This window comes from Rhododendron vialii, chromosome 6a (assembly GCF_030253575.1).
Source record: "Rhododendron vialii isolate Sample 1 chromosome 6a, ASM3025357v1".
In the NCBI taxonomy this organism is placed as follows: domain Eukaryota; kingdom Viridiplantae; phylum Streptophyta; class Magnoliopsida; order Ericales; family Ericaceae; genus Rhododendron; species Rhododendron vialii.
Genome location: NC_080562.1, coordinates 34,750,168 through 34,764,435, shown reverse-complemented (window position 1 = coordinate 34,764,435; position 14,268 = coordinate 34,750,168). Strand labels below are relative to the sequence as shown.

General features: G+C 39.2%; 5 protein-coding genes across 5 annotated transcripts; 2 read left to right on the top strand and 3 right to left on the bottom strand.

Annotated features, from left to right (window-relative positions):
* The first annotated feature begins 545 nt into the window (after positions 1-545).
* LOC131328667 (uncharacterized) lies at positions 546-1,576 on the top strand. Its single transcript, XM_058361581.1, has 2 exons — positions 546-763; positions 808-1,576. Exons 1-2 carry the CDS (start codon positions 546-548, stop codon positions 1,574-1,576), a joined length of 987 nt encoding a protein of 328 aa, XP_058217564.1.
* A 156-nt stretch (positions 1,577-1,732) lies between these two features.
* Positions 1,733-7,292, bottom strand: LOC131328666 (uncharacterized). The gene is made up of 5 exons (XM_058361580.1): positions 7,219-7,292; positions 7,081-7,139; positions 6,762-6,823; positions 2,471-2,848; positions 1,733-2,389 (listed from the first exon to the last, which is right to left on the bottom strand). Exons 1-5 carry the CDS (start codon positions 7,290-7,292, stop codon positions 1,733-1,735), a joined length of 1,230 nt encoding a protein of 409 aa, XP_058217563.1.
* A 15-nt stretch (positions 7,293-7,307) lies between these two features.
* LOC131328665 (protein FAR1-RELATED SEQUENCE 9-like) lies at positions 7,308-7,973 on the bottom strand. The gene has a single exon (XM_058361579.1). It carries the CDS (start codon positions 7,971-7,973, stop codon positions 7,308-7,310), a length of 666 nt encoding a protein of 221 aa, XP_058217562.1.
* Positions 7,974-9,804: 1,831 nt separating this feature from the next.
* Positions 9,805-10,999, bottom strand: LOC131328663 (protein FAR1-RELATED SEQUENCE 5-like). Its single transcript, XM_058361578.1, has 3 exons — positions 10,938-10,999; positions 10,722-10,815; positions 9,805-10,602 (listed from the first exon to the last, which is right to left on the bottom strand). Exons 1-3 carry the CDS (start codon positions 10,997-10,999, stop codon positions 9,805-9,807), a joined length of 954 nt encoding a protein of 317 aa, XP_058217561.1.
* Positions 11,000-12,791: 1,792 nt separating this feature from the next.
* On the top strand, positions 12,792-13,530 carry LOC131328953 (uncharacterized). The gene has a single exon (XM_058361937.1). The coding sequence runs from the start codon at positions 12,950-12,952 to the stop codon at positions 13,406-13,408; it is 459 nt and encodes a 152-aa protein (XP_058217920.1). The 5' UTR covers positions 12,792-12,949; the 3' UTR covers positions 13,409-13,530.
* The last annotated feature ends 738 nt before the right edge of the window (positions 13,531-14,268 follow it).

The window sequence follows — 14,268 nt, the reverse complement described above, 5'->3', positions numbered from 1 at the left end:
TCCAAGCAAAATGCACGGCACGGCCTTTGTTATCAACTCTTGAACCAACGTGCGGAGTATCTAATCTAGACAAAATAAAATCATCTCCCAAACCCAACTGGAAAAAGAATAAATACAGACTCTAACGGTTTGTCGCATCCGGAAATTGCCAATTACATTAACATTGATCATGAATTCAATTATTCCTTCAAGTTCTTCTTCCAGTGAAAGTTCATCCGATGACAATCAAATTACTGTTTCCCGGGCCTATACACGACCAATGCAAAAAGATGATGAATTTAGTTGTTCCAATACACATGCTTGCAAAACTCGTACTTCCGGTTCGAAGGAGATACATAAAGCGAGATCGAGAGGGAAGCCATCGGCAAATATGGCAAGACTATTTTGTGGCGAATTGTACCTATCCGCCAGACTACTTTCGCAGACGATATCGGATACAATGAGAGTTGTTTCTTCGCATTTTGAAGGACGTTGAAGCCTATGATGCATATTTTGTCCGAAGGAAAGATTGCATCGGACGGTTAGGCTGCTCTTCTATACAAAAGATGACAGCTGCAATACGTATACTAGCATATGGATTTTCGGCTGATCATTGTGATGAGTACCTTAAGATTGGCGAGAGTACTGCGATTGAGAGCTTGAAGCACTTTTGTGATGCCGTCATTGTGTTGTATGAGGGACAATATCTCCGCTCACCTAACGAACATGACATTGCAAGGCTGCTTCATGAAGGTGAGGAGAGAGGTTTTCCAAGAATGCTTGGGTCTTTAGATTGTATGCATTGGGTATGGAAAAATTGTCCCGCAGCACGCATAGGGGGCATCACAATAAACCTACTCTTATACTAGAGGCAGTAGCATCAAAGGACCTTTGGATATGGCATGCTTTTTTTGGAATGGCAGGCTCCCATAATGATGTGAATGTCCTAGAACATTCCCAAATTTTTGACAACTTCATCCATGGAAGAATGCCTCCGGTTAATTATGTGGTGAACGAGCACCAGTATACAATGGGATATTACCTCGCGGATGGTATATATCCGCAATGGGCAACCTTAATCCAATCCATTCAACACCCGACAATGGTAAAAGAGAGGTTGTTTTCTCAAAAACAAGAGGCGGCGAGGAAGGATGTTGAACAAGCGTTTGGTGTGTTGCAGTCCAGATGGGGCATAACACAAGGACCAGTCCGTTATTGGAAAAAAGATGACTTTTGCAAAATAATGAAAACTTGCATAATACTACACAATATGATCATTGAAGACGAGGGTGGCGCTGATATTGAAAGCTGGAGACCTCCGCCGGACGAGGCTATCTCCCCTACAGAATACACTCGAAACCCCCAGGTTTTGGCAGCACATGTCTTCTCTCGCCTTCGTAGAATTCGCAATAGAGAGACAAATGCAATGCTTAAAGTCGATCTCATGGAACATTTGTGGAATCATTTTGGTGATCAAGCTATTTCAAATGTTACTGCATTTCTCTATTTGCCATTCAAGCTTAAGCAAAATGTTTTGGTGATCATGCAATTCAAAATGTTAGTCCATTTCAATATGTTTAATCAACACTTTGTTTAGCTGTGATAAAATGCTGAAGACTTTGATTAATAGCCAAAATATAGAGAAGACTCTCCACTAGATCAGAATGGTTCTCAACAATTTAACCATAATTTTTCAACGTTTGACCTCAACAAAATGTAATGATCCATGAAATCTAAGTTTTGATAGTGCAGATTAAACATTGCCACTTGAGCCATCTCCAATGCCACCTCCTCGGTTCACACGAGCCCAAATAGCCTTCTGTTGTGCAATTACCCAAGCTCTCCCCTCTTCTGTGGTGACCATGCTTGGATCTTTCAACATGATCTCTCTCTCAAAATTAATTTGATCTTGTTCACGTTTTGCTGCAATCTTCATGCGCTCTTGCTCTAATTTAGCTTGAATTTTCATTCGTTCTCGTTCAACTGCCATAAAAATCTCTTGTTGAACAAGTTCTTTTTGCTCCTTCCTCATGTTGCTAAATTCTGAGAAGATAAAGTTTACACCCTCCGACTGATCGCCCTTCTTCATTCGGCGTGGATTCTTTGCTTTTTTACGACCAGTGGGTCTTAGTAAATCAGTTGGTCCATCATTGAGTGGTGATATGTTATCATCAAGGCTAATCGGTGCACCAACAGAAGATGGTGTTACCGGAGTAGAAGGATTAGAGGGACATACAATTTCATCAACATCTAAAGTACCTTCACGTTTCTTCCGTTGTGCAATTTTTTCCTTTCTGCCTTCTTGTTCTTGCATATGATGAAACCATTTTGAGGTATCTTTAAGAATTAGCCAACACCCATACCACTTAAACTGATGACCATTTGTTCTGTAATACAAATCTTTTGCAGCCTCAATTTGGAGAAATAAAAATAAGACTTGAAATTAATCTCCTTTCGATTAAATGCATAACTAACATTACAGAAAACTTACCGATTGTTCAGCATTACAGCCGCTAGTTGGATTCCTCTCGATTGTTCGTTCGCAACTGGAATATTTGTTAACGTGCTGCTGAATGATCGCCCAACGGTGCATCAATCCCTTGCTAATTCTTCCCGTCTCATAACCCAATATGTTATTAAACTCGGCGCAGACACGGTTCCATAACTTTGCTCTTGCTTGGTCTGTACCAATAGCCGCATCTTCGGAGACGCGCAACCATGCCTTGCAAAGAGTTTCATCTTCCTCCTTGCTCCAATTTTGTTTCCTTGCAGTTTGGACTTGAGCCTTGTTCTTCTTTTGTGATGTTGGAGGTTGTAAATCACTACTAGAAGATTGATAAGGAGGGATTTGAGATGATTCAGAAAGAAACTGGTGGTATGGAACAAAGTTAACACATGAGTTTAGTTCATATGGCTGGGGCTCAAAGTGGTCAAAATTATTCAAGTGAGTGGGATCCATTGATGAGAAGGATGGTTTTTAGCCTTTGGTGTAACACATATATAGGAAAACAGTGAAAAAGGCAACGGCAAGCTAACGGTAAGTTTTCAAAAAAGAAATTAATGTGGGCATTTATGTTTTATGGTTGAAATTTGAATTTATAGGAATAGGACCCACATATTGTTTGTTAACTTCTTTGCTAAACTTGATAACCATGCTAACACACTACTACATTTAGCACACTCTAGCACACAAGCATTGTGACACAAAAAATACAATTTTGTTTGTTAAATCTTAACACACACAATTAACACACTAGTTAACAAACCCATTGCGGATGCTCTTATATCCGGATGATATTGTATCCGCTCGGATAGGGGGAAATGGTGTTATTAATTATATCTGTTTTCACTTCCGTCTTCTTAATTATGAAGATGTCACCGTTCTCTTTAAATTCTATAGCTATCTGCTGATAATGTCCATCCTAACACAAAATGTACATATCCCCTCTTCTATAAATTACTCAAACAAACCATCTATATTATCTTCCCTCTATATACATAGTGCTTTTCATATCCGGTCACCCGGATTTTAGTATGGTCCGGATTTTGGTCTTGGCCATTGGATCTCTTCCATCCAATCCAATGGCTGTGGAAATAAAAGAGAAATAAAAAGGGGTTTCCCCACTCCACCCCCCTTCAGCCTCATTTCGTTGTTTCGTTCTAGAGAGAGAGAGAGAAAGAGAACGGATGAGACTGTATATGAACGACCCACGCTGAGATCGAAGACGACGAACGTCAGCGCTAAGGTCTCTCTCTCTATCTCTCTCTCTCTCTCACTCTCATTCATGTGATTTTTGAACTGATTTTTGTGATTTTTTGTGTGGTTTCAATCGATCTCGGAATGGCCGACGACGAACGATCAGAGCTACGATCGGAGCTAAGGTCTCTCACTCTCTCTCTCATTCTCTCTCTCGTTCTCTATTAGAAACCCTAACAGTATATCTTTGATTTTCGAAACCCTAAATAAGGAATAGAGGCTGATTTTTGTAATTTGTTTGTGTGGTGATTTCTTTCGATCTCGGGATGGCTGATTTCTATTGATTGAATGATTTTCGAAACCCTAATAGTATGATATCCGATTTGGGGCATTTATGGTCCGGATTTGTGTCTGAGCCGTTGGATTTTCTTATGATCAGTTGCTATTTGGATTGATTTTCGTGTGTGACTTATGCTGATTTTGGCCAGAGAATTTTGAAGTGGGGTTTGGTTGGTGTTATCAGTGTATCATTTAGAACTGTGATCTGTATATCAGTTCTTTTTAGTTCCAGTCGCCCGGATTTTATTATGGTCCGAATTTTCTATGAGTTTGGCTATGATGAAAATTTTCTGAGCCATTGGGAGAGTTTGCCCCTATTTCCAGATTTGTTTGGCCCTATTTATTGGCTATGATGATAAATTAACATGGAATGTGTACTTGGGCCTGGAAACATTAGATGGTCAATTGGCAACTAATGTTGCCGCCTTTGTGCCTAAAAAATGTGGTGTTGTGAACATTTCATTTATCTAAGCCACTTTATTTGGCTATGATGAAAATTTTCTGAGCCATTGGAAGAGTTTGCCCCTATTTCCAAATTTGTTTGGCCCTATTTGTTGGCTTTGATGATAAATTAACATGGAATGTGTACTTAGGCTTGGAAACATTAGATGGTCAGCTTGGCAACTAATGTTGCCGCCTTAGTGCCTTAAAAATGTGGTGTCATGAACATTTCATCTATTTGGCTATGATGAAAATTTTCTGAGCCAAAACTACCTATCTAAATTGAAAAGTTATAAGTTATTTGTAGTTGTAGCTGTGTTGGACATTAGGGCTGATCGTAGCTCTGATCGTTCGTTGTCTTTGTTCTCAACTTGAGCTTGGGTCGTTCGTGTACAGTCGCCTCCGTTTCTCTTTCTCCCTCTCACTCTCTTGCAGTGAAACGAAACGCAGAAATGGGGCTGGAGGGGTGCGAAATTCCTTTTATTACCCTTTTACTTCCACAGCCGTTGGATCTCTTCCATCCAATCCAACCGCAAAGACACATATCCGGACCATAAGAAAATCCCGACGACTGGACATGAAAAGAACTGTATATATAATGTGTACTAAGGCTTGGAAACATTAGATGGTCAGCTTGACAACTAATGTTGCCGCCTTAGTGCCTTAAAAAAGTGGTGTCTTGAACATTCGATTTATTTGAGCCACTTTATTTGGCTATGATGAAATTTTTCTGAGCCAAACACTACCTCCCTAAATTTTTTATATTATTTCTAGTTTTCAGCTGTGTTGGAAATTTGTGCGAGTGTGTGTAGACATTGTGTGAGTGTCTGCAGTAATCGTGTTATCAAGCAACAAGAGTACCATTCAATCTCGTCACCCTACATTTCAAAACAAGACATGTTGGTGTGGGTTGAGAGCTGCTGTGTATATTTCAGAGTCAGAAAAGAATCCGGGAAGGCTCTACTATAAGTGTCCAAAGGATGCAAAGGATAAAGACAAATGCGAGTACTGGGACTGGTGCTATCAAATTGAGTGTCATGAACCCAGCCCACATGTTGCACCAGAGGTGAAAATAGTAAAGAATGATGTACGTGTTGAAGTCATGGAAGTCACCGTTGCTAATTTAAAGCACATGCTGATTGTCTTTCAATTCTTAAGTGGGCTAGCCTTGGTAGTGGCTATCATTGAACTTCTTCAGTGAATGTAATTTATATTCGTTCGTAGTTGTTATAACCGGTAGTTTAAAACTTTAGTTCTCAAAATGTATTGTACGTTTTGACTGTGATGGCAAATATTGTATTTGTTGTAGTCGTTGGTTTTTTTTTTGGTTGGTAAATGAGTTGCGCGCTGTACTTTTAAATTCAGATATGGCAAGTAATTGACAACATTCTGTTTATTCTAACGGAAACATTTGATTTTGTGTTGGCACTATTATAGGATTTTGTAATTCACCAGCAATTGGTTGCTTTCTTTTTACTAGTCAAGTTCAGTACCGTTGTAAAGGCTGCTATGGCTGGTTTTGTGCATCAGATTCTAGTAGCATGTTGGTACTCAGAAACATTCTAGTGTGAGCTAGCAAATTCTTCAGATTCATGTTTTCGTAGGTTTTGCATTGAGAATAAAAGTTTTTGAAAGAGTTGTGGTTCCAGATATATAGTTCCGTGCAGTTGGCTTACATAGTTCATCACCAATTCTTCTGTTTGGTATCCCTATTGTACGACATAGTTGAGTTTTGTTTAAGTATTCAATAAGTAAACGGGAATTTGGGGTATTTGGGTATTTGGGAACCACTAATCGAATCCAAGAACTAAGCACATGTTTAGCTAATTTTCGACCACCATCTAGTCTATGGTTCACAAGACAAACTAGTATAATGTTGTTACTTTTCTACTTCCCACCTTCTCGAGGACAGTTACGTGGATCTAGCTTTTCATTCCACTCATTGAAGGCATACACTACAGCTAATCATGACCAAGCGTGTTTTTCTTTAATCCACTCTTGAATTCTCAACATTCTGGACCATAAGCATGGCCAGTATTATAACATACTCTTCTAACATTTTACGTGTCAAAATCTAATGGTATTTCTTGGGCTTCAATTATCTACCATGATACCATCTTATTGGCTAGCCATGATTAACACCAAAAGATTACATTTTTACTGTAGACCCCTAATTTAACCTATTATATATAGTACAACCACCGGTCCACCACAAATAGCTAATACACAATGCGTGTAAGTCCATGAACCACACTTGGGAACCACATGAAAAGCAAGCTACACTACTCAGACAATACATTCATACACTATGTAGAACCTCAGGAGCTACATAAGATGCATTTCCCACAATATCATTCAGTCGTTCATCTGCAAAGAAATCTTACATAATCAGATCCCAATCCAAATTTTCTAATAGCTGGAAACGATATGTTTTGGAAACAATAGGAACTATTTTGGCCATCTTCTAACTGCTTCTTTTCGATCTATTATTCAATCATCGCTCCAATAGATCTATTTGAATCACTATTCCATCCCGCAACCCAAAAAAGATAATAACATGAATAGATGAAACAAAACACAAGCACAAGTAAAGAATTAAACATAGATGTGCCACAAACACTTACACTCATCGTTAACGTCGTCCTCGTCATCGTCATCACTCAACCTAACATCTTGTGAAGACCTAATAAAATAAGACAACAATTAAGATGTATTCCGTGCATAAACCATGAAATTCATAGTACAAATTAACATCCACTTACATGTTTATAAGCTTTGGACAATTCCTTTTGTCATGCGACTGCTCCGTTAACCCACAACCATTACATTTCTTCATCTTCTTGATGGCCTTCTATTTTCCTCCTTTCAAATGCTTACCACAACCCTTTGCCCTAAATTGTAGTGGTTCTTTCAAATTATGTTGGCTTTCGAGAGAAGAAGGCACTTGGATATGACTTGTTGAAGCCAATTGGATAGAACTCGTTGAACCATCTTTGCGAGCACTCCTCATCAATGCAATCTTCTTTTGACTAGATTCCAAAGCTTCTCGCACAACTTCATTTTCTTCTTCATCTAATACAGCCTCATCGATAACTGTACAAGCAAATTGGAAGAGCCCTTGTCGCCTCACAAGAAGTGAACTGTTACATATTTCTCTCACATCACTACCTAAGTCATCCATCACCCTACCCGCTTTTGCTGTCTTCGTCCACCTCTGCGAGATATATTCAGTAAGGAGTTCCCTAATTTGCATTCGAAACAGGTACGCCAACAGGTGCCGATAAGGAATTCCATCGAATTCAAACATCTTACAGCTAAAATTGACACGGTTTGATGACTTATCCACTGAAATCTCACGAATTCTCGCACCTTCCATTTCTTCTCTCTGAACATTCCACAAACACTGATGTTCATTCTCGCGTATGAACGTAACCACATATGCATTAATTTGAAAGATTTCCTCTTGAAACCTCTCAAATATGCTCCATGTATATATTTCACTCATTCTCTTTTCCATTGCCCACGAGATTTTTCAACTGAGGCTTCTCATTTACATATTTATGGTCCAAATCCAATTTATTATGTCAGATTTTGGTAAGTGCCCTATTGAATCGCGTCAGAAAATCCATCATTGAATTTTCTTTGGACACATACCTCTTGAAAAACGAATGAGAAATTTTAGCCCGTTGACTACTAGTCATATGGGTAGAAAACATGTGGTTCGTATATGCGGGAATCCATCTATCATGAATTTCATACATGTCCTGCAACCATTTATTACTAGACAACTTAGAATTTCCTACAATAGTTGCCCATCTTGTATCGAACTCTCCAGGTGTTTCAGAATTTCATATACAATTCTTCAACTCATCTTAATGTTCCTTATACAACAGTGCACCCATTTTTTCAGAAAATTTGCTCACAATGTGCCAAATACAATATCCATGAAACGTATTTGGAAGAGCAGAAGCAATTGTGATAGGTGCGTGATATCTTGGATATGAGCACCTAAGTAGAGCAAATTAGCGCATTAGAGGCACGTTTTATTCCATTTTCCACTTGATGCCGTGCTTTGCTTTGGTTTTGTGTTTTTATTATTTCCACAGGTAATAGGGTGGTTTTAGCGCCAAGGTTAGAATGAGTGGTTTTGAGGCCGGTTCATACGTTGCCGGGATGCCAAAGCGGAGGCGTAAACATCGGGTGACGTCGTTTGCATGTCGGGTGGTCAAAACCCATGCAAGGATCGAAAGATGGCCACTGTAGCGGGCGGTATCGATACGACCATGGCTTGTATCGATACAATGAGTTGCAAGAGCGATCCAGAGGCTAACAGGAACTTGGGCATCGATACTAAAATCCCATGTATCGATACAATGAAATTTTGAATTGGTCCACGGAAGAAAAGAATAACGGCATCGATGCTCCCAATTCATGTATCGATACCGACGGCCACAACGGAATTAATCATTGTTTAATCGACGGCCGCAACGAAAATAAGGATTGTTTATTCGATTCTTTAATTCCGAATATAGGGGTTTTATTATAAATACCCCAGAGAACTTTGTTTTTAGGGTTCGTACTGTTTAGGAGCAACTTTCTTTTCACGTTCTTTCTTTCCAGAGCTCTTTTCTTTTGAAGCTTTCAAGTTTTGTTCAAAGACACATCTTCCGGTAACTCGTATCACGTTTTGTTCTTAATTAAAGTTGCTCGTGTTTCTCTTTTTAGTTTTAATCCTTTGTTTAATTTTTGTTTCCAAGCATGATGCAAGTTAAAGTTTATTTTCTTTCTTTTTATTTTTAATAATGAGTGAGTAGTTTTTCTGAGGTTTGGTCGCTGGGTAAAGGTGCGCCGCGACCCAATTAGGATTCATCTCGCAATTTTCTGCACATTAATTCAATTAAATAAATTTAGTTGGTGAAAACTACATCCGTTGGACGATCCGAGGCATTGCCAGGGCTCATGTGAGCAGGATTGGAGGACCAAAACCTGGTCGCCGCTGTGTACGAGACCGGCAACCTTAGGATTCGCATTCTTTGGAGTTTCCAATTCTCCCTAAATTTAACCATTTTTTTAGAACTATGAAAAGCGAGTGGATTCTGATTGGGTAGCGAGCGCCGGATTCCCTACGACCGTGCCTCTCTTTTTAATCATTTAAGCAATTTATCAGTAGCATTAGTTAATCAATCAACCAAAAGATTAAGGGTGGCTACCTAAGAGATATTTTAATTCTACAACCCGAGGTTCCACAACACACACTTCACCGTCTCTGTGGATTCGACTCCGGACTTACCAGATATTGTGCTGCGTCGATCTCAGCCCTACGCTTGGGGCAACCCATTAATTTAGGATTAGAAAATCGTCAAGCAAATTGCTCTTGTCATCGCCGGATCTTGATCAGTTATGATCAATTTGGGTGGTCCACCTGGCATCGCTTTTAACCATTCATTGAAGAGCCACACAAACGAGTCAGTTTTTTCATCACTCAAGAATGCACACCCAAGAAGTGTTATCTGTCTGTGGTGGTTGACCCCCAATATAGGTGCAAACATCAAGGAATATTTGTTTGTGTAGTACGTAGTATCAAAAACTACCACGTCCCCAAAATATTGATATGACTTTCTAGAGGTGGCATCCGCCCAAAAACAATGAGTCATTCTATCCTTATCATCTCTCTCGAATGTGAACCTAAAGCCCGGATTCTTTTGTTGTTCCATCTCGAAATGCTCATACAACATGTTCGCGTCATGACCATGTACTACATTCTTCCTATCTCTTTTATCATTGTAAAGATCTCGTGGTAAAAATCCAACATTTTTAATACCCCCCGTTTGCAACTCAAAAATACTCATTTGTTGGCAAGTTGGTACATTAGCAGCTGATAATTGTTCCGTTAAAGCTTTTTGTGCAGCTAATACTCGGCGATGAGATTTTAACAAATGCACATTTCTTGGCATTGTAAGCTCATGGTTATGACTCTCGACAAATTTTGATACAACAAACACTTCACATTTTCTCACGACAGCAAGTTTTGCACCACATTTGTCTCTAGTTAAACCCTGACGCCGTTTAGTGGCCTTAAAATTTCTCCTCTCCCCTCCTTTAAAACAAACATATTCCTTCCTTATTACTTTACCATTCTCACCAACCTAGTAGAATTGATTCGGACACTAAATCCAGCTTGTCTAGCATACTCGTTGTAAAATTTCCAAACGTCGTCTAATTTGAGAAATTGTTGGTCAATTTTCGGTATCACTTTATTTTTAACTTGAGGAGTGTAAATTTCTTGACAAGAATTCACAGATGATTGACGCGGTTGGGATGGTGATGGTGATACTGCTATGTCATCCAAAGATTGCATTCTAAAAATCAAAATAGAAAATAATTACTAACATGCAAACAAACATTTACAACAAATACCAATCTATGTGTCTCCCTTTATGCTATAATATGCAACAAATTTTTGAGAGAGGGAGAGAGATACCTCGGTGGTGGTGCTCGAAACAAGGGGGTTGGATCAACATTGGTTCGATCTTGTTCTTCCATTTTATCAAATTGTCAACTACTTATGAGTAACCTACCAATGGCAGCCAATGGCAGACATTAACTCAAAGATTACAACAAAAAAAAATCAATTTAATTGCCCTACCATAAATACTAGAATTTTCCCCTTTCTTTGAGATCAAATAGTACAAATAGTAACCAGTTTAATTGCCCTAGCACAAATTATCATCTTTGATTCATAAAAACCAGTTCCAACTTCCAACATCAATGAGGACATCTCCATAAACTTTTTTTTTCCCATATTGCAAAAATAGATTCATTCACTCATATATCCGAGAATATGCAAAAAAATCACAAAGAACAAGAACGAGAGAGAGACCTTAGGACTAATATCGGCTTTGGATTTTCGCCTCTGTGTACAAATCACAGAAATTAGCCCTAAAATCATTAGGGTTTCGATAATCATACAAAAAGAGAGAGAGAGAGAGAGAGAGAGAGAGAGAGACACCTTAGCTTCGGTCGTCGTTCGTCGTCTTTGCTTGGGTTGCTCGTATATCGTCGCCTTTGTTTTTAATTATAGAAATTAGCACCTAAAACGAGAGAGAGAGAGAGAGAGAGACACCTTGGGCCGTCGTTCATATACAGTCGTTGCCTTCGCGTGGATCTTTTGTACACAATCGCCTCCTTTTTTCTCTTCTTTGGCGAGAACAAAATGGGGCTGAAGGGGCGGAGTGGGGAAATCCCTTTTTATTTCTCTTTTATTTCTATAGCCGTTGGATTGGATGGAAAAGATCCAACGGCCAAGACCCAAATCCGGACCATACTGAAATCCGGGCGACCGGATATGAAAAGCACGGCTATATACATATCATCCCTTTTATCATATCTTTTCTCTCATACTATATTTCTAATCTAATATAATACTAGGAGTATTAGGTTTCCGAAATGGCTCTCACGATTCATAATCCTAGAATTAGTTTTCTCTATATATCCGGGATACTATATAATACTATATTAGGAGTATATCATGTGGGGGAGGTTATCAGGTTGATTGGGCGGGGGATTAAGGAGAGAGTGAGAAACTTAGATCTCATTTCGTTAAGGTTCTTATTGAAGTATTTATTTTTCGTTTTACGAGATATGTTATTCTCTTCCAATACATTACCTTTAAATCAAAAATTAATTCTTACTTAAAAAAATAAGTACATTTTTCGTATTAGTAGAATACAGCGCTCCTGGTACATGAGATTGGATAAAAGACTGAGAAAATCTTCTTTACGGAGGTGTTGTAAATAAGTGTTAATGAAATTTTTTCGGAGAATAGTTAATTGTGACCGATCATAATTGAAAATAAATCTCAGTCATTGATTGTGCAAATAGACGACTGAGATTGGTTGGTGTTATAAATAGACTGTTTACAGTAACTCTGTAGATAAGACAGTCTCTAAAAGATTTGAACCAAATAGTCTAGAAATTACCTATTAATAAGGAGACTGTTAATCACAAGCATGGCAATCCTCGGTACTCAAACCAGGCGGACTTCGAGAAGAGATTATTCAGCACCCCTAGGGTAAGGACACATGGTGTCCCAACCCCTCTTTCCACAACACATTTGCGTTAGCTCCACATACTTTGTAATGAAATCCACATAAATATATGATAAAGAGAATAATTGAAGCAGCACGTGTCCTTGCTCGTGGGACAATGAATAAATTTTTCGACTTGCAAAGCATGAGTTACAAGATACGTAATTACGTAATGTCAAAAAGGGTATTCCCGTCCCAACAAGTCCCAGAACCTTCTAGCCCCACCGCCAATCTGCCTTACATGCCCACAATTTTCCAGCACCTTCTACCATCTCTGTTTTTCCCCAAAAAATATTATTATTGTCTATATATATATCTCTCTCTCCCCTACCCCGTGCTAATCTGCTGCACAAATAGAACCCACAAGCACAGACCAATTTCTTAACTCACAAGAAAAGGCTAAAAAATGAAGCCCATTGACGACAAAAAAGGCCCTGTAACGATCAAAGCAGAGACCCGAGACGAAGAAGGGAAGAAGAAGATTGAAAAGGTGGAACTGGACGCCCACAAAATCGATACCGTCAAGTACGTGGAGAGAAAGCTAGTCGACAAAGGCGTGCAGAGGATGGAGCGGCACCCGTCGGACGGGCTCCCTTACAGGCGGCCACCACCGAAGTCTGGACACGGCGGGAAGTACACGTGGGAGGGGCCGGCGGAGGAGGCGGAGAACGAATTGGATCCGGCACCTGTGGCGGTAGACGAGAGGGATCCGAATTACGTGGACGAGATGGCGGAGGAGAGGGTGGTGAAGGGGGAGGATGAGGAGGTGGCAGGATTGGTGGTTGGGGAGGTTGAGGTGGCGAAGGCGGCGGAGGCGAAGAAAGGAGTTGCGAGGATAGAGGTTGATTCTCACTTGAAGGTTTAGGGTTTTGTTTTAGTGTAATGAATGTGGGGTGTGACTTTGTTTTGAAGTTTGATCGAAGAGATGTCGCGTATTAAGAATGTTGCAATAAATTAATTTATTGATAAGTAATTAATTTCTCACGTAACGGTGGTTCAAGCGCCATACATAATTTGTTACGTGATTCAAGCGCCATACATAATTTTTCGTGGGTCACGGCTCTCATTATCTTTCGTGTTCCATTTTCCAACATTTTCTCGATAGGCCAGTAATAATTTTTATATTTTGTGTGTGTGTATGTTTTGGAAACATTTTTTTTTCCCTCTAATCTCACGAAAGTAAGTAATTATGCATCTCATAAACGTATACGGAGTAATTATTCTTATTAGCATCTTTAGAAACAACAATCCATACCATACTTCTCAATTCTGAAAAAGCCATTAATGAATAATTACAATTTCATGCAATCTGCTATTTTCTTCGGTAATTCACCATTGACATCAATGGTTCCCACCGGCCACTGCCCATCAGTTTTCAAATCCACCAATTAACTTCGTTGGACCATTCCCGTGCCAAATTGGATGTATCGATCTATTTGGGTGTATACACTATGTAACTCTTTGAATCGCTTTGAATTCGTTACATTATATGTAAAAGTTCGTAACATTTGTATTATTATGATTCAAAACATTCACATAGAAGTTCATAAGATTTGCTAAAGATTTAATAAAATCAAGATTAAAGCCAAGTCCTTGGGGTGTCTATTGCAGCATTTTTAGGTTTGTAATTTGTGTTGGGGGATAGAGAAGCCAATGGTGCACCCAAAAAAAAATTGGTCATGAAATTTCTGGTAAATGAAAAAAAATGTATAACACCAAAAAAAT

What these genes read in the sequence shown, in the direction of transcription:
- LOC131328666 (XM_058361580.1), bottom strand. Translation starts at nt 7,292, where the DNA reads ATGAAGAAATGTAATGGTTGTGGGTTAACGGAGCAGTCGCATGACAAA. An exon ending in TGTCCAAAGCTTATAAACAT is followed by an intron (nt 7,140 to 7,218) that starts GTAAGTGGATGT and finishes TTATTTTATTAG; the next exon opens with GTCTTCACAAGATGTTAGGT. An exon ending in GGACGACGTTAACGATGAGT is followed by an intron (nt 6,824 to 7,080) that starts GTAAGTGTTTGT and finishes ATTTCTTTGCAG; the next exon opens with ATGAACGACTGAATGATATT.
- LOC131328667 (XM_058361581.1), top strand. Translation starts at nt 546, where the DNA reads ATGACAGCTGCAATACGTATACTAGCATATGGATTTTCGGCTGATCAT. An exon ending in GGTTTTCCAAGAATGCTTGG is followed by an intron (nt 764 to 807) that starts GTCTTTAGATTG and finishes ATTGTCCCGCAG; the next exon opens with CACGCATAGGGGGCATCACA.
- LOC131328663 (XM_058361578.1), bottom strand. Translation starts at nt 10,999, where the DNA reads ATGGAAGAACAAGATCGAACCAATGTTGATCCAACCCCCTTGTTTCGA. An exon ending in TTTCGAGCACCACCACCGAG is followed by an intron (nt 10,816 to 10,937) that starts GTATCTCTCTCC and finishes TTTGATTTTTAG; the next exon opens with AATGCAATCTTTGGATGACA. An exon ending in AAGAAATTTACACTCCTCAA is followed by an intron (nt 10,603 to 10,721) that starts GTTAAAAATAAA and finishes CAATTCTACTAG; the next exon opens with GTTGGTGAGAATGGTAAAGT.
- LOC131328953 (XM_058361937.1), top strand. Translation starts at nt 12,950, where the DNA reads ATGAAGCCCATTGACGACAAAAAAGGCCCTGTAACGATCAAAGCAGAG.
- LOC131328665 (XM_058361579.1), bottom strand. Translation starts at nt 7,973, where the DNA reads ATGGAAAAGAGAATGAGTGAAATATATACATGGAGCATATTTGAGAGG.